This window comes from Hemicordylus capensis, chromosome 13, assembly GCF_027244095.1.
Source record: "Hemicordylus capensis ecotype Gifberg chromosome 13, rHemCap1.1.pri, whole genome shotgun sequence".
Taxonomy (NCBI): domain Eukaryota; kingdom Metazoa; phylum Chordata; class Lepidosauria; order Squamata; family Cordylidae; genus Hemicordylus; species Hemicordylus capensis.
The window spans coordinates 2,944,404-2,969,624 of record NC_069669.1 but is presented as its reverse complement, the minus strand read 5'-3'; the positions used below and the strand labels follow the sequence as shown (position 1 = coordinate 2,969,624).

The 25,221-nt window shown below is 48.4% G+C and overlaps 2 protein-coding genes across 2 annotated transcripts; both read right to left on the bottom strand.

The window, feature by feature from the left end:
• DRG2 (developmentally regulated GTP binding protein 2) lies at positions 1–12,407 on the bottom strand. Its single transcript, XM_053276487.1, has 13 exons — positions 12,230–12,407; positions 11,641–11,801; positions 10,806–10,895; positions 10,380–10,440; positions 8,898–8,988; positions 7,294–7,366; positions 6,233–6,323; positions 5,980–6,077; positions 4,783–4,859; positions 2,946–3,034; positions 2,710–2,768; positions 1,731–1,784; positions 1–832 (listed from the first exon to the last, which is right to left on the bottom strand). Exons 1-13 carry the CDS (start codon positions 12,291–12,293, stop codon positions 746–748), a joined length of 1,095 nt encoding a protein of 364 aa, XP_053132462.1. The 5' UTR covers positions 12,294–12,407; the 3' UTR covers positions 1–745.
• A 1,695-nt stretch (positions 12,408–14,102) lies between these two features.
• On the bottom strand, positions 14,103–25,150 carry GID4 (GID complex subunit 4 homolog). The gene is made up of 6 exons (XM_053276739.1): positions 24,769–25,150; positions 21,533–21,592; positions 21,278–21,385; positions 20,971–21,072; positions 19,953–20,083; positions 14,103–17,387 (listed from the first exon to the last, which is right to left on the bottom strand). Exons 1-6 carry the CDS (start codon positions 24,988–24,990, stop codon positions 17,324–17,326), a joined length of 687 nt encoding a protein of 228 aa, XP_053132714.1. The 5' UTR covers positions 24,991–25,150; the 3' UTR covers positions 14,103–17,323.
• Positions 25,151–25,221: the final 71 nt, after the last annotated feature.

Here is a 25,221-nt window from a genome sequence, read left to right as displayed (position 1 = left end):
TTTGAGAGTTCCAAAGAGAAAAAAGAACCATTCTTTATTTCAGATCAGATAATGCGTGGCTTGCGATGGGTCTGGAGACCAAAGAGTAACATTCAGGGATAAAGCAAGGACATCGGCCTGCCTGGAAGATGTGCGGTTTCCTCAGGGGCGTGTCTCCATTGCTCTCTTGCAAAATGTGCAGCACATGGGGGGGGAAGAGAGGCAGCCTCTTTTCTCCTGTTCCCCGGCCTGCCAAAGTTATTAACACAACCTCTCAGCCAGGCCATGGATAGAAAGGAGCCCCCACAGGTTACTTGATGAATGTGACAGAGGGAATCATCCTGTGAACAAGCCCTCAGGTGCCACGCAATTGCTTTTGATGGTGTCCTGTCCACATGGAGAGAGGGGAGTGCTGGTTTTGGAACTGGAAAAGAGAGGCCATTTTGTTCCAGTTGGAGGCGAACTAGCATGGAAAGGAGGTCTTTGGGCATTGAGTCACCCATCCAAGCTTACTTTCCTGGACAGCCAGGACCTGGTGGCCACTAAGTCACAAACAGTCCAAGGTCCCACATACCTCCGTCTCCTCACCTCACGCTGCCAGCATGTCCAGTGGGGCCTACTCTCCGTGCAAGCTTTACAGAAGCCAACATGGAGTTGGCTCCCCCAGTTTTTCGGCTTTCACACAATTTACCATGAAGTCCTCTTGGAACTCTACAGAGCAGGGAGGGCAGGGCGAGGCACCGGTGGACCAGCGGCGTTGGCAGGGTTACTTCTTGACCACTTGGATGACGTCTTCGTGCTCCATCATGTGGTTGAGCCCTACGCGTTGAGGGCTGTACTTGGTGCTGGTTCCCTTCAAGCCAAAGAGAGGATTTTAGCAGAGGCCGTTGGGCGAGATCTCGGGCAAGAAGATACAAGAGTGACATGATACTGTCAGACCATTTAGAATGGTACTGTCTACTCCAGGGGTTCTCAAACTTGGGTCTCCAGATAGATGTTGCTGGCCAATAACTCCCATCAGCCATTGTGGCTGGCGATGATGTGAGTTGTAGGTCAGCAACATCTGGGGACGCAACATTGAGAACCACTGGTCTATTCCAATGGGCAGGAGATCTCCGTGGCCTCATGAGGTTCTTCCCAGCCCCAAGAATCCTTTACTGGAGATGGTACATAGGAACATAGGAAGTTGCCATATACTGAGTCAGACCCTTGGTCTATCTAGCTCAGTATTGTCTTCACAGACTGGCAGCGGCTCCTCCAAGGCTGCAGGCAAGAGTCTCTCTCAGCCATATCTGGAGATACCAGGGAAGGAATTTGGAACCTTCTGCTCTTCCCAGAGCGGCTCCATCCCCTGAGGGGAATATCTTCCAGTGCTCACACTTCTAATCTCCCATTCATATGCAACCAGGGTGGACCCTGCTTAGCTAGGGGGACAAGTCACGCTTGCTACCACAAGACCAGCTCTCCTCTGGTGGGGAGAAAACCTCCAGCATACGAGGCGTGTACTCCCTTACCCGAGCTAAGGGCCTTCTCCAAAATTTATATAAGATAGGGGTTCTCAAACTTGGGCCCCCAGATGTTGACAGACTACAACATCTGGGGACCTAAGTCTCATCTCTCAGGGTGAAGGGGTTAGTGGCCACCACAGATAATGGCTAGCTAGTAAGCCAATGTATGTGGGCCCCCAAATGGAGTCTAGGGCAGCATGTAAACACAGGGGCAGGCTAGGTGCTCAGCAAAAGCCTACTTACCCAGACCAATGCGTACTTGAATTGGCTGGCTAACGTCCGGTGAATTCGGTGGCACTAAAAGTGGAGGAGAGAGAGAGAAATCCAATGTGCTGAGCAGTGTTCCTTCTAGCGTGCGCTCCCAAGTTTTTTAATGTCCGCTTAAGTGTGTTAGATCCCGCTCAGGTTGAATCGGGAAGGTCCCATTCTGAATGCATGTGTGCACACACTGCCCAGAACAAAACTCATCCCGCACATAGATGAAAAAATTTAGAGGGACTCTCAGCTTACAAGAAGGGTTTGTCCACTGAGTCATTTATGTTTGTTTGGGAGCCTTTTATAACCTATAATATTTGACAAGGTCATCATTTGTTCCCAATGTCTGGATTTGATTTATGATGTTTTTGGTACATAAGGTAAAAAGAGCTGATAAGGTTTTATAGCTATCCAGTGTACGATATTTCTTTCTAACTTATATCCTTTATATTTCTTAGAATGTTGTTTGAATTTTTGTATACTTATTCATTCATTCACGATTTCTATACTGCCCTTCCAAAAATGGCTCAGGGCGGTTTACACAGAGAAATAACAAACAAATACTTATATTTTATTATTTTTGAAAGCTGTTTTAAATACAAATATACAGGGCTTACTTTTACTTTTCTCTTGTTAACTTGGCAATTTTTAAAATAGAAATTGTTCTTTTCTACTTTTTTTGTACTTATGAAATGTAAGGCTGCTTCTTTATTCAGTAACCAAATTATTTGCAGTGACAAGTGAGGGAAGAGGTGGTTGTTTTTCTCCTTTTTCCAGTGTTGATAACAATTTGTAATGTTAGATATCTCTTGTATTTTGGATATTTTTGATGTAGCTTTCCTTTATTCATTCTTCAGTTTAAAAAAAATTAAAAAATTCTATTAAAAAAAAATTAGAGGAAACACTTGTGCTGAGTGGTGCTGCAGAACCTCTTTTTAAAAAAGTTTCCTGACTGCTGGATACTTACCACATGTTCTACAGAGGCCCCTTTCCGTAGAATTATGGCGTCGGAGAAGTCTGGTCTTTCTACAGAGAACAGGGGAAGAACAAGAAAAAGATCTGGGGATCTGTGCTACAGATATGAGGCGTTGGGAACTTTTGTTGAAAAGCAGTATACAAATGTTTGTCTTCTTTCTTCCCCTATCGATTCCTAAAAACCGGAACATTTGCAGATCTGGCTTTGCCAGCCAGCATGCTACTCACGGCCTCTTTTCTTGGTGAAGATACAGGTAAGGGCCAGGTATTCCCACAGCATCTCCAACAGGTAGTCCAAGTTCAGCTTCATGCCACAGCTAGGGAGAGCGGGAGAGACAGGCAGCTGTGAATGCAGAGCGGCGATGTGACGAAAAAGAGGAGCACGCTACTCCTTTGAGGTAGGCTGCTACCAGTCGAAGACTGATCTAAAGCCACTGACCCGGCTTAGACACAGATTCAGGCAACTGTGGGTCTCACACCTGTCTGTAGTTCAAGGTAAAGGTAAAGTGTGCCATCGAGTCGGTGTCAACTCCTGGCGCCCACAGAGCCCTGTGGTTGTCTTTGGTAGAAAAGAGGAGGGGTTCACCATTACCTCCTTCCGCACAGTATGAGATGATGCCTTTCAGCATCTTCCTAGATCGCTGCTGCCTGATATAGGTGTGCCCCATAGTCTGGGAAACACACCAGCAGGGATTCGAACCAGCAGCCTCTGGCTTGCTATTCAAGTCATTTCCCCACTGCGCCATCAGATGGCTTCTGTAGTTCAAAGAGTATCCTATTTACCTCCCCTCCAGGTGGTGAGATGCAAAATGTCCCCATCTCCTATGTCAGATAAGATTAGGGAATTGGTGAAGGGCGTGCCTGTTAGACATTGTGGAGAGATGTTCTTGCTTCAAGATGATGGAGGTGTGCGTTTTGTCATAAGTGGCAGCACCACCCAGAACACTGTACCAGCAAAGGGTTTACCACACTCTAGGGGCTACCAAGCTTAAGAGAGCCAGTGTGGTGTAGTGGTTAGAGTGCTGGACTAGGACCGGGGAGACCCGAGTTCAAATCCCCATTCAGCCATGAAACTAGCTGGGTGACTCTGGGCCAGTCACTTCTCTCTCAGCCTAGCCTACTTCACAGGGTTGTTGTGAGGAGAAACCTAAGTATGTAGTACATTGCTCTGGGCTCCTTGGAGAAAGAGCGGGATATAAAATGTAAATAAAAAATAATCAGGGGTTCCCAATCCTAAGGGCAAACCTGATGAAGATGGTCAAGTGGGTGAAAACTTCACATGGGACAAACAGGATCAGTCCATGTGCTACAGAATAGGGGCATCCAACCTTGGGCCCCCCCGATGTTGCCGGACTACAACTCCCATCATCTGCAGCCACAATTATTGGGAACAAATTACATACAAACCACATGTAGCCTATGGCAACTCATAAGCTATTGTCAGAATGCCTACAGTATATTTAGGGTTTTTTTGCAAAAAACAGCCCTCAAGATTCTTACCCTTTTCTCACTGATGGCATTAGAGGGGCTTCTTTATTCTAAAACAACTGGTTTTATGCTGCCTTTTCAGCTCCAGAGAGGAAGAAATAGGGAAGTAAGTAAGCAGCCTCTGCCCTGCTGATTGGGCACCTGTTTATTATCACATACAGGTGGGGTGAGTCATTAATTGGGACACTGTCAGCCCTTTTTTGCTCTCAAACATTCCCTGGTTCAATCCAGAGAAAAAGAAGAGTGTTGAAGTACCTGTGAAGGACTCAGAGTTTATAGCTCCTCTTCCCCACCACCCCACCAAAAAGAGAGCTAGCATGGTGTAGTGGTTAGAGTGCTGGACTAGGACTGGAGAGACCCGAGTTCAAATCCCCATTCAGCCATGAGACTAGCTGGGTGACTCTGAGTCACTTCGCTCTCAGCCTAACCTACTTCACAGGGTTGTTATGAGGAGAAACTGAAGTATGTAGTACACCTCTCTGGGCTCCTTGGAGGAAGAGCGGGATATAAATGAAAAAAATAATAAAAATAATATTAATAATAATAAACCCACTGAGGGTGTGGAGGCTCATCTCACCTGATCACCACACTGTGGGCTTTCCGGGCCAGGCGGTCCACTTCCTCCATGGAGATCTGATCGATTTTGTTATATACCTAAATCAATGGGATGAAGGGATCTATATAATCATTGGAAAGGAGACCCAGCTTATCCCTTTCCCCTCCAACCAAAACTGGAACTTCTGGGGGGCAGAGACCTCTCTGCTACTCTATACACAGACAGTCCTGCAAGAACAATAGTGCAGAATTATCTTTCAGACTTTTCAGCCTATTTAGGAACATAGGAAGCTGCCATATACTGAGTCAGACCCTTGGTCTATCTTGCTCAGTATTGTCTTCACAGACTGGCAGCGGCTTCTCCAAGGTTGCAGGCAGGAGTCTCTCTCAGCCCTATCTTGGAGATGCTGCCAGGGAGGGAACTTGGAACCTTCTGCTCTTCCCAGAGCGGCTCCATCCCCTAAGAGGGGAATATCTTCCAGTGCTCACACATCTAGTCTCCCATTCATATGCAACCAGGGTGGATCCTGCTTAGCTAAGAGTCAAGCTTGCTACCACAAGACCAGCTCCCCTCTAACTTATTTTAGATAATTTCCTCCACTTTATCACCACTGGGCTGTGACTGATTAGGAGACTACAACAGCATTCTCATGACCAGCCCTACCTGGGTAGGACAGGGCATGTCCAGGTAGAGCTGGTTGTCAGCATCCCCAGGATTGTTGCTCCCGAAGCCACCTCTCCTCCCCTGGGTAGCCCTGGTCGGCAACCCAGGCTTGAAATGCACACCTCCTACCTCATTCACTACCATCTTTATCATAGAGCTGAGGGAGAGGAGGTGCGGGCCGGCAGTGTGGAGCTTACCCAATGCACTGTGCTGGTCATGTGGTGCACGGTGGGATATCTGGAGGCCCTGGCTTGCTCCCCAACTTCCACTGGGCTTGGCGCCACACCACTCGTGTGGGTGTGCGGGCGGTGGAGCCCAAACAGAGGCTCCGATCGTGTGGGAGGGAGCAGGTAGGTGCCTGCTTTCTCTCTAGCTCCCTGCTCCCCACCCGGTCATAAGAATGACCAGAACACACAGAACTGAGTGGCCATACGACAACTAAAGGGGTATGCAGAGTGAGGCCCTTTCAAGCAATGAACTCTCTGTTGAAGGTTGGCAACAACACTGACCCTGTCTTGTTTGGCTGAAGAATGGAGTTCTCCACATGATACTCACATAAAGGCAGGGCATGTAGACCCGGTTGCCAACAATCACATCAATGAACTCATCTGGAGAGCAGTCTTCCCTGAACAGAACCTCTGCATTGAAGATTTCTTTAGTGGGCAGAGTTAAGGTGAAATATCCACGTAGGTTGAGATTCAGCCCGCGGCTGGATTTGCCTATCGAGCCATACGGGATTCTCCTTAGAAGTGTACCGGGAAAATTACACTGGATGTCGGCACACTCGGGAGTGCCATGAGAAGGATACTGTATTCGTGGAGGATGAGTTGCACCAGCTTCTCGGAGCACTGGGTCAGCATCACTGTGGAGTTGAAGGAGATGCCGCCTCCCTTCTTTGGCTGGAAGGGAGGAAAGAGACTTGGTGAATGTTGTGACTCCGGCCAGAGCCAGAGGAAGGGGAGGGGGGAGTTCACTGGGGCTGACTCCTTGTCTGCAAGGGATTCACGGGAGGCTGCCACCATCCACTTTATTTTGATGTGGGACAAACCACTCTTTCCATATAAGACTCCCGGGGGAGGGTAAAGTGGCAAAATCCTCCCAAAAGGGGCTGAGCAGTCCTAGGCCTCCAAAGGTGTGTGACTGAGGCATACCCAAAGTGAAGAGTAGCAACACTTCAGCAACAAGGATTTATTATCAGATTAGCAGGGGGAGAGTAACTGGCCCTGTCCCCCGCCCCCAGCACAGCCCTTTGGGGACATGGAGTCATCTTATTTATTTATTATTTCTCTGCGTAAACCACCCTGAGCCATATTTGAAAGGGCAGTATAGAAATTGAATGAATGAAGAAAGAAAGAAAGAAAGAAAGAAAGAAAGAAAGAAAGAAAGAAAGAAAGAAAGAAAGAAGGTGTGCAATAAGAACAACTTGTCTTTTCATTAAACAGTATTTTTATTCATCTGGCAATGCAGATGCCAAGCCATCAGTAAAGAAAAATAGCTTCCCTGATATGTTGAACTGACTCAGTCCTAACATATTACTCACAGGCTGTGGCCACTGAATGACAGGAACATAGGAAGCTGCCATATACTGAGTCAGACCATTGCTCCGTCTAGCTCAGTATTGTTTACCCAGACTGGCAGCAGCTTCTCCAAGAATCTCAGCTTTATCTTGAAGATGCCAGGGAGGGAACTTGGAACCTTCCGCATGCAAGCAGGCAGGCAGGGTGGTTCCCAGAGCAGCCCCCTCCCCTCAGGGGAATATCTTACAGTGCTCACACATGTCTCCCATTCAAATGCAAACCAGGGTGGGCCCTGCTTAGCAGAAGGAACAATTAAACTCTCCTCCCATATCTTAGGGCAGCGATATCTCACCTTGAAGTAGATGTTGGGTTTATTTTTGTTCAGCCGGATGCCAACTGATTCCAGTTCCTTTTCTAAGAGAGCCCTGCAAGGACACAGGAGAAACAGGGGTTCCATATTTGGGTGTATTCCCCGAACACAGCCAAACAGAATTGCATCCAATGTCAACCCTTCTTGCACTGCAAGCAATCTTCTCTACTCCCTCCCTCATTTAGTGTGGTTCTTTTGTGCTGCATTTGTTGAAGGAAGGGAGAGAAAAAAGACTAACAGGAAAATTCACACAAAGTGGTAAATAAATAGGAACATAGGAAGCTGCCTTAAACTCTTGGGTTCTAATGCTCAGTACTGACTGGCAGCAGCTGTCCAAGGCAGGAGTCTGTCTGAACCCTACCCGGAGGTGCTGCCAGGGACTGAACCCGAGACCTTCTGCATGCAGATGCTCCACAACTGAGTGACAGATATTCCTGATGAATATTTGAAGCTGCCTTGTACAGAGTCAGATCTTGGTCCATCTGGCTCAATATTGTCTACATTGAGTGGTAGTGGTTTTCCAAGGTTTCAGGCAGGAATCCCTCTAGTCCTAATTGGAGACACCAGGGAGTGAACCTGGGACCTTCTACATACAAGCACATGCTCTACCATTAAGCTACAGCCCCATCCCCTCAGGGGGAAATCTTAAAGAGATGTACATGAATCAATTTTTGCAATTCGATTTGAGGTCAAATTGAAATCAGCCAGATTCAATATGAACTCTAATCTGCAAACTCAAATCTGATCAGATTCGATTTAAGTTGGATTAGATTTGAATAAATTCAACCCACTTTTAAAAGTCCAGGGGGCAACAATGTGGGGTGGTGGGTAGGGCCCAATGGATGCCACCTACTACCCAAATTTCAAGGCGGTGGGGCATTCGGTTGATTTTTTACAAATTATTTAGTTTTTAGTGATTTCGTATATTTCCACCATAGGGAGTAAGTGGGATTCGAAGCAACCCTAACCTGGATCCCCAGCTTTCATTAAAAAAAAAAGCAAGCTAAGCTCTAGCCCTTGTAGAAATAGTGTTACAGAGCAAAATGTGCAGTTATTATTTTGAAGTGTTTAGACTCTTTGGTGTGTAATGAATCCTCATAGGGATTCATTATGAGGAAAAGTCATTACACACCAAAGAGTCTAAACATTTCAAAAATAGTCATTTTGCTCCATAACTCTATTTCTACAAGGGCTAGAGCTTAGGTTGTTGTTTTTAATGAAAGCTGGGAATCAGAGGGAATGAATAAGGGAAACTTAAAACTCGAATCGATTTGATTCTGGGGAGATTTGATTTGAGCTTGAATTTGGCCAGTGGTGACTGGGCAGATGTCCTGAGGTCGAATCACTTGAATCGACTAGATTCAAGTCAAATTGATTCAACCTCAAAACACTTCACACATTCCCTAATATCTTATGGTGCTCATACATAGCCACCCATCGAACTGCAAACCCAGGCAGACCCTGCTTAGCAAAGGGGACAGTTCAGGCTCCCTACTGCAAGACCAGTTCTCCTCCCCAGGAGATGTTGGACTAATCTTTTCTCAGTTGCTCACAAGCAGCCCGTGCCCCTGTCCCCAGACGCCAACCTCTGCACTTCGCCCTTTGTGGCATCCAACATCATAATGACCACATCAGAGGTCCGGGCCACAGCAATGACTTGACGCCCTCGCCCTTTCCCTGTGGAGGAAAGGAGAAACGTGGTTAGCTGCAGCAACAGTAAACGTGCTGGGAGCCAGAATAGCTTTTCAAAAGCTGCAAACAACAATTTCTTGAATAAGACGGTATAACGGCAATGAGATACACATCTTGTATCTGTATCTTGTATCTGTATCTTGTATTTAAAATCTTTTTAGTCAGATCTATGTTTTTATATTCTAGCTTAATATTTTAATTGTGTAATTTCTATAGTCTTGTTTTAATTTCTCTGTATGACAACCTTGGGGTTGTTTTAATGAAAGGCAGTATACAAATTTAACAACAACATAAACAAATCTTCCAAATTAACCATCTTCTTTTTCTAAGGCCTCTTAATACATAAAGATAAAAACAAAGATGTTCAAAGATAGCAAATGTTTCAATGTGACACATCAGCTTCAGTGCTATACAGTAGTAGCTGAAATGTGCTCTTAAATACAATAACTCAAGATCAGGACTCAACAAAACTTGACAGCAATTAGCCAATCCTTGTTTACAGGTGATTGGGATATTGACCAAAGAAGATCAAAGCCTTTCCGGAAGCTTCCATTTAATAAGCGGATACTCCCCCAACACTGACCATGAGAAGTAGAAATCAGATTTCACACACACACCATTCTGCGCCATAATTGCAGCTGTGCACACACTTACACACACACACACCCTTTCAGAATGAGAGCTGGCATCAGGGGTTGGCACAGCTGGACAGATGCTGAAGGCCCAAGGCGCTTGGAAGGGCCCACTGTCCCCTTAGCCCTGTGGGGCAGCAACTCTCTCTTGTGGCCCACAAAGGCAGTTTGCCAGGGTTTCTCTTGGTTTCAGGAGCCAGCCCCGAGAAGTTATCTGCCTATATACAGGAGATATCCACATATTATAAGGGAAGGTTGAAGCAACCGTGGGGCAGGAGGGACAAGGGTGAGCCTGTGGAATCAAGCGAGATCCAGGCTAGCCTGATCCACAGAAGGAAACATTTACTGCATTTTAAAATACCACACAGATTGTCAACATGGCCTGAGAAGAGGCCCCAGAATGTCAACACAACCCGAGGAGAGTTGGTCTTCTGGTAGCAAGCAGGACTTGTCCCCTTAGCTAAGCAGGGTCTGCCCTGGTTGCATATGAAAGGGAGACTTGATGTGTGAGCACTGTAAGAGATTCCCCTTGGGGGATGGGGCCCGCTCTGGGAAGAGCAGAAGGTTCCAAGTTCCCTCCCTGGCAGCATCTCCAAGATAGGGCTGAGAGAGACTCCTGCCTGCAACCTTGGAGAAGCCGCTGCCAGTCTGTGAAGACAATACTGAGCTGGATGGACCAAGGGTCTGACTCAGTATATGGCAACTTCCTATGTTCCCAAGTTAAAGGTAAAATGAGAAGCCAACCTTGAGCAGCGCCTTCAATTATCCCAGGCAGATCTAGAAGCTGGATGTTGGCTCCTTTGTACTGAAAGAAAGAAAGAAAGAAAGAAAACATCATTCACACAGTTGAGAGACTGGAATACTTATTTTGGGGTTCCCCACCTTTGGTCCATCAGATGATGATGGACTACAACTCCCATCATCCCCAGCCACAGTATTGTTTGGCTGGGAGTGATAGGCATTTTAGTCCAACCACATCCAGGGAACCAAGGTTGTGAACCCCTTATTTTATTTCAAATTGGTTATCACCCTTTGTGTTTGGGTATGAACCAGTTTTGGACTTCAGTTTGATTCCCTTTCAGAAGTTATTAGAACACAGGCAGGCCCTGAACCTTCCACAGGCATCGTTCATTCTAGGTTAAAAGGACAACTTGATGGAATCACACGTACCTCTATGACTCCGGGAATACATGTCAACGTGGTGAATTCATAGGAAGCAGCCTCACTGGCTGTGGAAGTCATTAAACTAAGAAATGTGGACTGGAAGGGAAAACAACCGTGTTAGCAGCAGTACAGCTTATATCACAAAAGAGAGGGGAATGGACAAATCTGCGCTAAGTGAGCTGATTAAAGTCTGGGAACTTTCTATGAATAACTGTGGGTTGCAATTCCAATTATTTCTGGTTTACTGATAGAGGAATTGTGTGTAATATGCTTATGCTGCAGGGAAGACAAGCTTTCTTACAGTAACCTAGCCCTCTATAAACCCTACATGGGAATATAGCTGGAATTCTTTCCTTTCTGGCATGTGTCTGACTCCTTCCGGCTCCATGATAAAACACTGGTCAAAAACTAGTCTCTTAATTAGCCTCAGACTAATGTAGTCTAGCATTCTCCTTCCCACAGTAGCCAACCAGATGGCTTCAGGAAGTCCACAAAGCCAAGAGCCCTCCCCCAGCATCTTGTGCTTAGAGGTATACTGCCCCTGTACATGAAGGTTCGACCCTATCAAGGCTAAAAAGATCAGAAAGGCCCTGCTGGATCAGACCAGAGCCCATTTAGTCCACATCCCTTCCCCCACACTGGCCAATCAACAGCCCTCCCCTGCTACTGCCTCCCAGCCACTGGTATTCAGAGATGCACTTGGACATCCCACCGAACAGGCAGTCTCTACCTTGCTATCATGACTAAGAACTATTGACAGCCCTCTCTTCCATAAAAAGATGCCCAGACAGACAGACAAACACGTAGACATAGGGATAGTAATTCTCCAGTTGCCACTGACCTTACCCACTGAGGGGAAACCAATCAGAGCTACCCGGGCATCTCCAGATTTCATCACATCAAACCCTTCGCCTTTCGCCGCGGCCGACTTGGAAGGCTCGAGCAGCTGAGCTCTGTACTTTGCAAGTTTTGCCTTCAGCAGGCCAAGGTGGTACTCAGTAGCTAGAACATAAAGGGAAAGCGCACACGCTTGAGTAGGAGGGCCCAATCCGCAGCAGACAAGGCAGCAAAGCCCACTCATTGTACCCCGCCCCCTCCTCAGAGGCAGAACCAGACTCAGATCTCATCTCAGGCCCAATCTAAACATCCATCCGATTTTGCCTTTGCACCTCCAGGCTGGGGAAAGCATCGCCTTCTGGATTCCTGCTTGTGGCACAGCTGCCAGAGAAAGATTTGTGGTTGAGGATGATGGGGGCCATAGTTCCCTAAACCTCCCATAACTCTGCTCCAAACTTGCCCACGTTATTCCTGCCAGGCAGGCATCAATCCAGCAGGTGAAGCCTCCTGAATCGCACCAGGAGGAACTTCACCCGCTGAACTTCTACCTGGCAGGCCGTTACCTAAACGGTACCCAGCCCACTAGCCCTGACCTTTGTTCTTCTGGGTCCGGGCGATCTCCTTCTCGATTTCCGCGATCTTCTCCAGGATCCCCATCGTGGCACGCCAGATCGGGCCAAGAAGAGAAGAAAACGCTGGGCGGCTGGCTGGGCTGCCCCGGAAGTAGAAGGCGTGGCCTCCCGGAAGTAGTCCGTCCCCTTGATCTGTCCCTGGCCGGAGCCTCAGCTGGCTCTTTTCGTTCCGCGCCTCCACTGGGCGGGAGAAGGCAGGTGTTTAGTGGGGCTTCCAGTGCAAATTTCATCATCTGTGTTACAATAATAAGAGCGCGCCAATGTTTCTGCAGGCCAAGGACTGGGCAGGGAGCGCGCCTTGTCTGCAATGTGGGGCTGGCCTGCACTGCCGCTGTAACCCCTTCCCCCTATCCCAGCTTTCTTACTGGTCAGCCCTGCCGTTTTCCCCTCCCAAACTATCACGCCCTTAACCTCTCCAGGACTGCTTTCAAAAGCTGCCTGGAGATTGATGCCGATGCCTTTAAGCTTGTGCTGGAGACGTTATTCCGGCCTCAACGCTCGAGGACTACGCTGCCGGGCTGCCACAAGCCTGCCTCTTTCTTTGAACACAGGAAAAATGCCTTCTACGGAGTCAGACTATTGGTCCATCTTTCTCAGCACTGTCTAAACCAAGGCTTGAGGAACAATAGTAATAAAGATCAAAACGCCACCCAGTTTATCCACTCAAATGCCTGTTCTGTTACTAAATCTAATGCAAAACAGGTAGGTAAATATCTGATAGTGGATAACCTTCCTTCTGGTATTTTAATTATTAAATGTGGAACTGGATTTAAGGCACAAAGGGTCTCAGTCATTACAACCCCTTAATCTGCTAGGCAAGTCTAGACCGTATATTGCATTTTGCTTTTGACTGCTGCAGGAAATGCAGCAAGGCCAGCTTAAAGTCTTTCAAACTGTTTGCTTGTGCATCCATTATTGTGGATTTATGCCTATCGTTTGGAGCCAGCCCCAAATCTGGGCTGCATAAGGAGAATGATAAGCAGCTAGCCCCTTTTTGGTGCAGGCAGTTGCTGGAACAGATCTTGTTTCTACTACAGGCTTCTAGGAAGAGCTTCCAAGCAAGAATTTGCCAGATAAAAAGGGCCCACGTGACATGTGGCCACTATCAAATGAGAGCAGATGGCAAGAGCTGCTACTGAACTTCCTAGAACGCAATCCAGTCCTCGAGATTTATTTTGTAAGAGTCATGAAAGTATTTTGGGTTGCCTTGTGCTAGTTTGTGCATGTAGAACCCACATAGCTGGTGGTGCTACCAATGTTGCTCACCACAGTTGGCTACCACTTACGGTTTCTGCAATCTCATGAGACAGACATAGCAATGAAAGATGGCTTTCTAGGAAGGAAACAGATCACAGCCAGCATCTTAGGACTGATTACCATATGCAAGTTCACACGGGTGGCAACATCATCAAGATTAGGTTTGGAGGGGTGAAGCAGTCACAGATCAGATGCCATAGTCTATACTTTTGAGCTGTGTTCAACAAGTCATGCTTTTCTCAATGGAAGCAATTTCCACATTGTGCTGTGAGTCACCAGGGAGGAGGTATCAAGCAATAGGCCTGCCTATGAAGAGACAGGGAGAGAACGGAGTGCTACCAGACAGCGTTTTCAGTCATCACAGGATGAAGGCTTTAGTGTTCTACATTGCCTATGCGATCAAACAAAAGCTAAATCATACAAAATTTGCAAGTAGATTCCAGCTTTTTGGTGCAACATGGATTTTTTGTTTTTAAGCACAACCTTGCCTATAAGTTGTTATACTGGTCAGTGAAGAACCATTTTGATGACCCGCTTTGGGGCACAGGGGAAATGAAAGAAGAAGAGCACACACGTCCTCCTTAAATACATGTTATTTTTAATTTGGACACTGATAACTCTGGAAAACTCAGTCCCTTTCTGCATTTCATCTATAAATACTCTTTAATACTCTGATTTACAAGTTAGCTTTATAAAACCTTTTCAAGAAGACTCCCAAACGCCCACCTCATAAGCAACTCTGCCTGTAACAAGTCCCATTAGACAATCTTCTCCACAAGCACAATGCCAACCAGACTGCATGCTCTCTCCTTTTAGAATGGCAGTTTTAGGGGATAGGGAAAGCAGAGAACCAAAGTCAAGATAAAAATAAAAGCTGTCCTGTAAAGCAAACCATTTTTTAAAAAGTTAAGTCTGCTCCTTTTCAGCTGCTTTACTTTTTAGGAGCGAGCGCCCACTGAGATCTTGCACAGAATTGCCTGCAGTCTGGTTCAGACTTCAGAAGACCTAGGAACTTACAGGGCAATGTGCTCAAGTGCCTTCTTGTCGGTTATGTTTGAGGAGCATTAAGTGGAAGCACAACTTGCTTGCGCTTCCTCTCATCTTACTTTGGTGTCCACAAACAAGGCCGTTCAGACAACCAAATCCATCCTTGGAGAATAATTTGCTTTCTTCTGCAATAAGCGCTTCTACTCAGCAGCTGCTACACTAGGAAAAGAGCAGCCTCTGACAGGATGTATCCCTTTAAGCTAAATCAAGCAAAAACTTGAATTCTCTCCCCCAGTGCAATATTCACTTGCTCATAAGTAAGATATGAGAGTAGAAGGGTTAGAACGAACCTCCATTTACTCAGGAAAAAAACCTGGGATATATTTGTCCCAAGGTCACTGTATTGACAACCTCCATCACTGTGCATCAACAACCTTCTTGCGGGCCAACATCAAGGAAGCAAGCAAGCAGGACCACCACAAACCTAGCTGTGCCTTCCATTCTCTCCCCAATCTGGATGTCAGACAAAGCTTGCTTCTCAAAACAGCTCCAGAAGCTGTCAAGTCAGTTCTCCTCTCTGGGATTATTCCAGGGGGGGAAAGCCCTGTGACGGAGTCAAGTGTTACAAAGCTAGCTCCATCCAGATTTGTTTGGAACAGGGATCAATGCCAGCTGCTGTCTGTTTGCTGTGTTCCATTGCTGCTGCAGCAATTCACTTCCTACCACAGCAGGCAACTTCTTCAGGCTGCCAGCAGGGAGAGATGCTGGCCACCTTCGCCTGCATATCCAAGCCATCTTGTGAGGTTAGTGTCCAAAGGGTGTCCTGTGCGGTTAAAGCAAATGCTTGACCTGAAATATTACACATGCCAGCCGAGATCCACACACTCCTGTTAAGGCTTAAAAATTAGCAAGTCAGCCAGCGCGATATACAGTACAGTGTTAGAAAGAGAGCAAACACAAGCCTGAATTAAGAAAATCATCATCATTCAACACCAATTCGTGAAGGGCTTTGCTTCCCCACCACCTACCCCACCCCACCCCAATCAGGGACACAGTCTTGCCTTCTTTTGGAGGATATAGGACCGGGCAGTGTGCATTTCACACTAAAATAAGTTAAAATTCTGCAAGCTGTACAAAGCAGACTAACTGAGAAGTCTTGCTTTGCGTTTATCCTGGCTTTGCTTATGGGGAAGAGGAAGGAGGTGCTCGGGACACTGGAAACAGCCCCTGCTCCTTGGAGTCTTAAGGCTCCTCTCTGGAATTTAATCAGGCATGGCCACTTTCAATCAGATGCAAGCCAATTTCTACACTCATACCACAATCTGTGCTGGGGGTGGGGTGGGGTGTCTCCCTGTGAATTGCAGCAGCCACAGCCCTGGATGCAGGGAGGGGAGAAACTTGCCTTCAGTCCAGACTGCTGTGTGCCATGATACAGGCTGACTGACCCTTGGGTGCTCTTCCGTGACAAATACCCTTGCCAGATCTGTTACAAGCTAACCTTGTAACAACTTCCCGGTACCTATGGCTAGGTAGACAGAAGCATCTGCAAGAGGTTCGACGTTTACAGCAGCAGAGGGTGGGATTCACAGGATCCTTGGATCACAAGTTGTGCAACGTTTATGGCCTGCCAAAGCAAGGGGGTGCCACGCTCTGAAAAGCCCTCCCCACAGGAGTGTCACGTTCAAGAGGATAGCAACTTGATGACTACGATACACACAAACCTCACACAAAATTTGGCACACAAGCCTTACATTACTGAATGTTTGGATGTCCTAGGAAAGCAGGGTTTTGTTTTTTTTAAACATGGAAGATTGCCTTTATGTCTGATAAAACTTGCAAACACCAAGTGCTTCATGTCGCATGAAGAGGTGATAGAGGTGCCAGCAGCTCAGTTTTCACACCACCGCGAATGCACCAGGATGCGTGGGGGTGTCCATGTCGCTCGGTGGTTACACAGAGACATTGCACCATTGCCACCAAACCTGGCTGTAATCATGGAAAATGGCAAACTGCAATGAAGAACCATTCCTGCAGGATCCTCAGGGAAGTGGTGGGGAAAACCAAGCCATAAAAATAGTTCTCTCCCATTAAAAAAAAACCCCAGTAATTAACGTTGTATTTAAAGTTTCTCCTTTAAGCTACTAAGATCTCAAATTTTGCATAAGCAGAACTGCATTTCCCACCACTATGGACTGTTAAGCTATTCCCCTTCCGTCAACGCTCACGCCTCTGTGATTGGCTCACATTCCTGAGAGATCCAGCCCCACTAGCCAACAGGGACAGACGATGTGCTCGGCCTTCCACCACCTTCAGCCAACGGCTTCCTCGCTGCTGCGCGCAGAACCTCAAGCCATGCTTAGGTATGACCCAGCCTCCTGTGGACGTGACGCGTCGGGAGGACGGCTGTTAATACAACCCATAACTAGAGTGCAAGGTGAACAAACCTAAGCAGCTGGCAGCTTATGCTTGCCTCGACTTGAGGGAAATCCAGCTCGGAATTGCAATTTCTTCCGCTAGAAGGGGCAGGGGAGGACTCTCCGTGATAAAGAGACTGGCTGTGAAAGAGGGGAAAGTGCATCGAATGGTAGCTTTAAGACCAGATTAAAGTTTTCCACACTGCTTGGGAAAGGATCGGGCTCCGGCAGCCCCTGCCTGCGGGTTCACATTCACATTCTCACGCCAGTCCGGTGGCCCGGCAGGAGGAGAGCCTGGAGTCTCCTCTTCCGACAGGGACACAGCAGTTGTCTTAACAGAGCATGCCGTCTCCCTGGCCCCACTGCCCGTCTCTTGATGCCACTCTTGGTGCCGCTGTCACCGGAATTCATAAATGGGTGCGCTGTATTCAGGAACGTGAGTCAAGTTCAGGGATTGATACCTGAGGAGGCAAACAAAAGCACTTTTTAGCGGGGCGGGGGAGATTCTATGTTGCCTTCTGCTGTTCGTTGGAGAAGTGGTGTTCAAACTTCTTCCCATCAAGGACCTCCTCCCTGCACACTTAGGAACCTAGGAAGCTGCCATATGCTGAGTCAGACCCTTGGTCCATCTAGCTCAGTATTGTCTACACAGACTGGCAGCGGCTTCTCCAAGGTTGCAGGCAGAAATCTCTCTCAGCCCTATCTTGGAGATGCTGCCAGGGAGGGAACTTTGGAGCCATCTGCTCTTCTAAGAGCAGCTCCATCCCCTAAGGGGAATATCTTACAATGCTCACACTTCTAGTCTCCCTTTCCTATGCAACCAGGGCAGAACCTCTTAGCTAAGGGGACAAGTCATGCTTGCTACCACAAGACCAGCTCTCCACTTGCCACACTTGCCGCAAAGCATTTGGGGGGCTGGGCCCAGGACATGCTCTCAGTTGGCCGGGGGCAAGAGGCAGGCCTGTTGGGCCTAGCTGATGTCTCTCAGGAATTTTGGATCACACCCGTCACACTCTCCTGAGGCTGCACGTTACCAGGGCAGATCTACAGCAGGTTGGGAAGTGTGTGCTGACCATTATGGATCTTTGCGAGGCCTTCCCGAGCTCCTCCTCCCCCCAGAGAAGCCAGGAGCCTCCTTGACTGTTTCACAGCCACTGACTCCAGTTGAGGCTGCTGAATAATGTTAACTAACACCAACTGATGCAAGATGTGGATCTGGTAAGTGGTTCGAGGGCTCTGTAAGCCAACCACAGCATTCCCTGTAATAGTCTGAAAAGCTGCTGCTTTAAAAGAAAGCCAAGTCAGACAGAAAAAAAATCCAGCTCCAGAAAGGCAAACAGAGGCACTGTACACGACAAGCCTATTACGCACGTTAAGCAAACTTTTAACAATCCAAAAGCCCACTCCAATTCCCACAACAGCTCTCAAGCAAAAAGGTTCCCCTTGCATGCACTAGAGCACCAGGATAACTGAAGGGATATGGAAGGATTCACAGGTGATGGCAAACAGTCATTATGTTAATTGTAGCAAGTTTGTAGCAAGTACTGCAGCTAGGAATTAGAAATCTGAAAAACCCACACACCATCTGTGGTGGAGGTGAAGCCAGGAGTGGCAACAGCTTCAAGAAGTTTGGTACATATCACGCACGCCAACTTCTTTGAAACCACTCTCCCCACAGATGGTGTGTGCTTTTAAAATGTATTATATTTTTTTTATTTTACATTACGGAGATTGCTGCCATGTTGCATGCTTAGCTGGGTAAGCAGAAAGCAATTCAACCTTTTGATCAGGACAGGAAGCAGTTAGTTAGTTAGTTAGTTATGGGAAAAATAAGTGTGTCCCCTAACATGATCCTGAGCAAATTCCTGCTATCTATGTAAAAGATGAGTATAAATCAAAGTTGTCAAGTTCACTGAAACTCTGCCAAGCCAGCCTACTTTAGCTCATCGCTGTATCCTGACCCTCCAACAGTGATTTTGGAACTGCACAAGGACTCACAATGCATCACATACAGCATCAGAAATGCAGAGAATCCAAATATTTTATGCTCGGTTATTTGTTTTTCCTGGTATACCAGGTGCAGCCTATTGAGAGCAAGCAGGGCACAGTGGTTAGTGTTGGACTAGGACTGAGGAGACCCAAGTTCAAGTAGGAATGTGCACTGAACCGGTTCGGAGGCCCTTTATGGGCCTCCGAACCAGTTCGAGTGGTTCTGCCAGTTCGACGGCAGGGGTGTCTGCATCTTTTAAGGGTGGGGGAGGGAGCACTTACCCCTCCCATAACACTTCTCCTGCCAGCGCTCCGTTCTGCTGCCCTGTTGCCGCGTCTCTCAGAAGTATCAGCCTCACCTGCACATGCCGGGCACGAGCGCAGGCGCGCCTGATACTTCCAGTTACTTCCGGGAGACAGAGCAACAAGGCAGCAGGGAGGTACACTGCCACCCCGAGGGGCTTGAGCAAAACTGAGTGCCGGCAGGGGAAATGCAGCAGGAGGGATAAGTGCACACTCTCCCCCACCCGTAGAGAGCGGGAGAGAAATGTAAAGAAAAAAATTAAATAAATATTGCAAGGGCTTTGTTTCTCTTTCTAGAAGAAAGCCTGCTGAGCAGTCTTCTTTATAGCATGCAATCAAAGTAAAACAATTATCCAAAAATGTGCAGGTTCAAATGCACAGCTGGGAGGCTCATCGGAAGCTGCCTTCTGCCAAGTCAGACCCTTGGTCCATCTAGCCCAGTATTGTCCACACTGACTTGCAGTGGCTCTCTCCAAGGTTGCAGGCAGGAGCCTTTCCCAGCCTTGCCTGGAGATGCTGCCAGGGATTGAACCTGGCGCCGTCTGCATGCCAAGCAGATGCTCTGCCACTGTGCCAAGGCCCCAGAACATAACCAATGGGGTTTTTTTCCCCTTGGCACAGTGTCTTAGCAGCTCTGATGCAACCGGCCAAGCAACAGAGAGAACGAACAAGGGCCACCCAAAAGGCAGAAGAATGCACTCGCGCCAGCAGTCCATGCCAAAGCGACCTCTTACCATTCTGAACTCCTGTGATAGTAATAGCCCTCTATAGATGCTGCAGATTTTTGGAAGCATATGTAATAAAACCCAGCAAAGGAAGCACCACTGATGTCTTTGATGGTGTGATCGGGGACCAGGAACTGCTCCTGCACAAGAGACCACAGAAAGGGTGAAAGGGAGCTAGGATCCAGAGAGCTCACTGGGCACACCTCCAGCACAGCTGGGTCAAAGAAAACCTCAGAGTGCTGATGTAGGGAGAGTTCATTTACAGAACGGTTGACAGGGCAGATGCTCTAGAAGTGCAGCGGGGTGGGGAGGAATAGAACAGTGATGATCACAGGAGCTGGAAAGCAAGGTGTCCTCCTCCCCACTCTCGCTGGGTAGAGAGCTGAAGCTATCCACTGACTGAGGGCTTTCACGGAAGTTAACCTTCCTGCTGGGAATCAAAAATTACATTAAAAATTGCAAACTAAAATAGATAAAAGAAATAAAGTAAACTAAAGGGGGAAAGCCCAGCGGAAAAGAAAGGTCTTCAATAAGGATTTAAAGACTGGGAAAGAGGGGGCTAGATGAATCTGAAGGAGAAGAGAATTCCAAAGAAGTGGGGCAGCAACCGAAAAAGCCCTTTTGTGGGTCCTAGAACTCCAAACCTCTCGAAAATCAGGGACTGACAGAACGGCCATCTGAAATGATCTAACAGGACGGGATGTAACTGGATGGGAGAGGCGATTCTGTAGGTAAGCAGGCGCCAAGCCCCGCAAGGGGTTTAATCCATACCCCTTTGAGTGAGATTGGTAAAAGCCCAGTCTCTTGGTATAACCTGCCTCACAGGGTTGTTGTGCGGATCTTATAATGCAACCCCATACTTCCTGGAGGAAGACAGGATACAAATGTGTTAAGTGATGGGCATGATTGCCAGCCGCAGCTCAGAGAGACTCAGCCACAACCTCTCCTTGCTCATGGCGAGGTGACTATCTCTGCCCAGTACCCTCGCAAGGCACCCTGTGAAGCACTCGCTGGAAGACAGACTCACCTTCCATCTCATGAAGACAAAGTCGTCATTCTTCAGATCTTCGTAATCAAAGTCATCTGAGTTAAATGATTTTGCATACTGGTAAAAGGCTGGGAACTTCCCCTGGAAGAGAAGGTAACAAGCAGCTCTTACACTCCAGAGGGAGATGCCATCTGACGCCCGAGGAGTTCAAAGGCTTGCCTGGGTGCTCTCCAGCCAGACCATGAACACCAGCCCCCTAAAGGGGTCCCCTTCTAAAGGAGAAGGCATGGCATTTGCCCACCAGAGGGAAGCAAGTCAAGGTCTACAACCACCCTGTGGTACTTACCCAATGTTTACGATCAACGTCTTCATCTGCATCCCACTTGCGCGTTAAAAATGGGTGCTTTTTACTGATTATTTCCCCTTCAAAGAAAGTTGTAAGGGTCGGATATTCCTGCAAGAGAGCACAGTAGATTAACATAATGCACACACAGGACCCACTCAGGCAGGTTTTTCTACCTGCCTGGGTTAGGAGTGGGTGTTCCATACTCCTACGCACCTAAACATCCTTGGCTTAATGGGTTTTGCATTGGGTACTTACCTCCGTAAGGCCTTTAATCTTCAAGTATCCGCAGAGATAGGAGTTCTCCATGTCCACATGCTGTAAGACAGAGCAAAAAGCCTCTTGTGATTGTGTGCCCAGAGTAAGGACCACCAGCAGTATCAACAGTGTGGATACTAAATGGGGCTTGTGGAACAGCAAGTGGTGCCATGTGCAAAGAACAAGTGAAGAAGACACATAAGAGTATCCCTGCTAGATCAGAGCATGCTCCACCATGGAGACCAGTATCCTCCTCTGAACAGCCTCTAGGAACCTGACCAATGGGACATGCAGGCAACAGGCCTCCAAGTTGGTTTGTCCTCAGCATCTGGTCCTCAGAGGCATCCCAGCTAAGTGCATCAAGGTTCCATTTTGCCATCATCCTTTTCCTGAAAGGATGGAGGAGAGGACATCACTTTGGGCTTCCAAGGCAGCAGTAACCGAGCTAAAAAACTGACTCATTCCACTGACTCACAGACAGCCACATTGACCACACACTGCTCATCGAGATGGCTCAGGATGAAGTCGAGGCAACACCCTCACACACATTCCATCCTTTCTACCCAGCTTGCCACTTCAGAGCCAATTTGACCTCTGAGTCTGCATTATTCTCCTCCACTACCCAGCCTTCTGGGCATTTGGCTCACAGGTTCTATCTGCACCTCTGACTCTCTGCCTTTCTCCTTTCTGTTACCTACATTGAATCCCCTTTCCTTATCTGCTATGTTGCCTGCTGCCCCTCCATTCTCTACTAGTCAAGGAGATCCTGCAAGCATCTCATCAAAAAACAAAACTAATAAGCCATACACATTATTGCTTGCCAGGCTGCCCACACATACAACATACATTTGTGGCATGTGTGGGAGGGGAGGAACACCCAATTCTCTTCCAGCTCATAATGGCATCCATCATCTGGTCACCTGGGGAAGCTCTTACCATGGACAACTAGGTGAGTTTGATATACTGTAAGCCTGTAATCAGGCTACCTCCCTCCTCCTCTAAATCTACTCAAGCAGTCCCAGGTAACATTTCTGTCGGGGTCCTTATAGCCATCGCTTGCAATGAAGGAGACAGATCTAGAAAGAACCTACTCAGCCACAGACCACTGCCAGAAGAGCACCCCACTGCACTGCTTGGCCTGTTGACAAATATAGCTTGAGATGCAATCAAACACAATGTCCAGCAGCTGCTATCCGTATCTCCGGACCTTAAGACTATGGCATGGTCTTGTCTGTACTCAGGCCCAGAGAAGAATCTGAAGTCACGTTGCCAGGGGTCTACAGCTGAAACTATGCAGGGTAGACTGCAAACACTGCCTGAGAATGTGAGCAGAACTTTCTGGAAGAAAATCGAGATATATGTGTCCAGAAACAAGAGAAGTGGCCTGCTGGATCAGGCCAAGATCTATGGTCCAGCATTCCAACAGTGACTAGTCAGATGCCACCAGGAAGCACCTTCCCTATGAGGCAAGGTGACAACTCCTGGTGTTTTTTTTAGTTTAGAAAAAAGACCACTGAGGGGAGACATGATAAGAGGTCTATAAAATCATGCATGGTGTGGAGAAAGTAGAGAGAGAGAAATTCTTCTTCCTCTCACATAACACTAGAACCAGGGGTCATCCCATGAAACGGATTGCCAAGAAATTTAGGACCAACAAAAGGAGGTATTTTTTCACACAACACACAACCAACCTACGGAATTCTCTGCCACATGATGTGGTGATGGCCATTAGCATGGATGGCTTTAAAGGGGGCTTAGACAAATTCATGGAGGTCAGGTCTATCAATGGCTACTAGTCTGAGGGCTATAGGCCACCTCCAGCCTCAGAGGCAAGATGCCTTTAAATACCAGTTGCATGGGAGCAACAGCAGGAGAGAGGGCGTGCCCTCATCTCTTGCCTGTGGACTTCCCAGCGGCATCTGGCAGGCCACTGTGTGAAACAGAATGCTGAACTAGATGGGCCTTGGGCCTGATCCAGCAGGGCTGCTCTTATGAAGCTCATAAGCAGGACACGCAAGTGATGCTCTGCTCCTACAAGCAGCTGCTATGGAAACATGCACTCTAGAAAGGGGTGGAAATGCATGCTCTGGCACATCAACAGTTGCTGCTGCTGCTTCTGCCTTCACATATTCTTGTCCAGACTGTGCCAGTCAGCACTATTCCAAACGCTTCACTTTGGTGCCCAGGAAAGTACAGAGACAAACCTGTCCACACAGCAAACAATTTGATCTTTATAGTAACCAGGTCAAAGTGAACGGATGTTTTGCTCAGCAGGCACCTTTCTATTCTGACACCTCACCTGTAATGCCTGGGAATTGGGAGATAGTCCCATCCCCAAACAGGAACTCTGACATCACTTTCCCCACCCCTTCCTCTGTGGCCAAAGCAGCACTACAGCTGGCGGCTGCATGGTGTAGGTGCATATGCACACCCCAATGAGAATCCCTCCCGAGGATTCAATGCATGGATGCTATTCATGCTCCTCCTCTCTGATCAGTTGCGGCACTGGGGTCCATGACATTCCACCGCCACCCCCACCATGGTAATCAGTCACCCTGCTCTCCTTACAGCTTTGTTCATTTGCTTGTGCCACCTGGATGTATCCTCTCCAGACCACCATGATTAGAGAATACTGTCTCTGTATAACAGATGCTGGGAAGAAAAGACTTTCATGTCCGACTTGTGAGCTGGCCAGCCTCTGTTTAAAACAGAATGGTGGCCTAGATGGACCTTTGGTCTGATCCAGCAGCAGAGCCGTTCTTATGCTTCTACTCCCCTAACGGCAGCTTCACTGTGATGAGGATTTCTTATATATCAGGGCAGCAAGAGAGAGAAAGATCTGATCGATAGGGCAACCAAGATCTAGAGCAGGAGCACCAAACCCAGGACCCTGGGAAGTAAAGTCTGGTAGGGGAAGGGGGTGGGTCGGTGACATGGAGATGGAGTAGAGACATCGGAAGCAGTGTTCCCTCTAGCAAGGATTCCCAGATGCTGTTGACTACAACTCCCAGCATCCTCAGCTACAACCACCTTTGCTTGGGGGTGATGGGAGTTGGAGTCCACATCATCTGGGAATCCCTGTTAGAAAGAACACTGACCGGAAGGTGGGGGGGGGGAGAGGGAGAACGCGCCGGGACGGGAGCGGGGTGAGGCCCGGCATGGGAGGGAGCCGGGCCCAGGGCGGAGGGAAAGGCCACCGGGGCAAGGCCCGGGGTAGGCAGCCAGCTAGCTCTGACCTGGACGACCACCTCCACCTCGTAGGCGTTGCCCTTGGAGCGCTGCTGCCCGCGGAACTTGGCGCCGCTGTAGAGGCGGCTGGTGCTGACGCCGGGCTGCGCCGTGTTGATGGGCGGCGGCGGCTCCAGGCGGGCGGCCGAGGCGGCTCCTCCTCCCCCGGCAGGCGGCGGCGGCGGCGGCGGGCAGCAGCAGGAGGGAGCAGCGGCGCTGCGCACCGGCATGTCGGGCGGGTCCCCCGGCGCCAGCGCGGCCCGGCCGCCCTCCGCCTGCCTGCCTGCCTGCCTGCTGCCTCCTCGGGCGATACGGGCCTGGCCGCGGCGGCCTCCACTCGGCTCCCCTCACGGGCTCCCCTCAGCGGCCGCCTCCACAGCCCGTTCGCGGCCGCCCTCTCCGCTCATGATTGGCCCGCCGCGGGGCGACACGCGGCCTCTATTGGCTGCCCTGTGTCACGT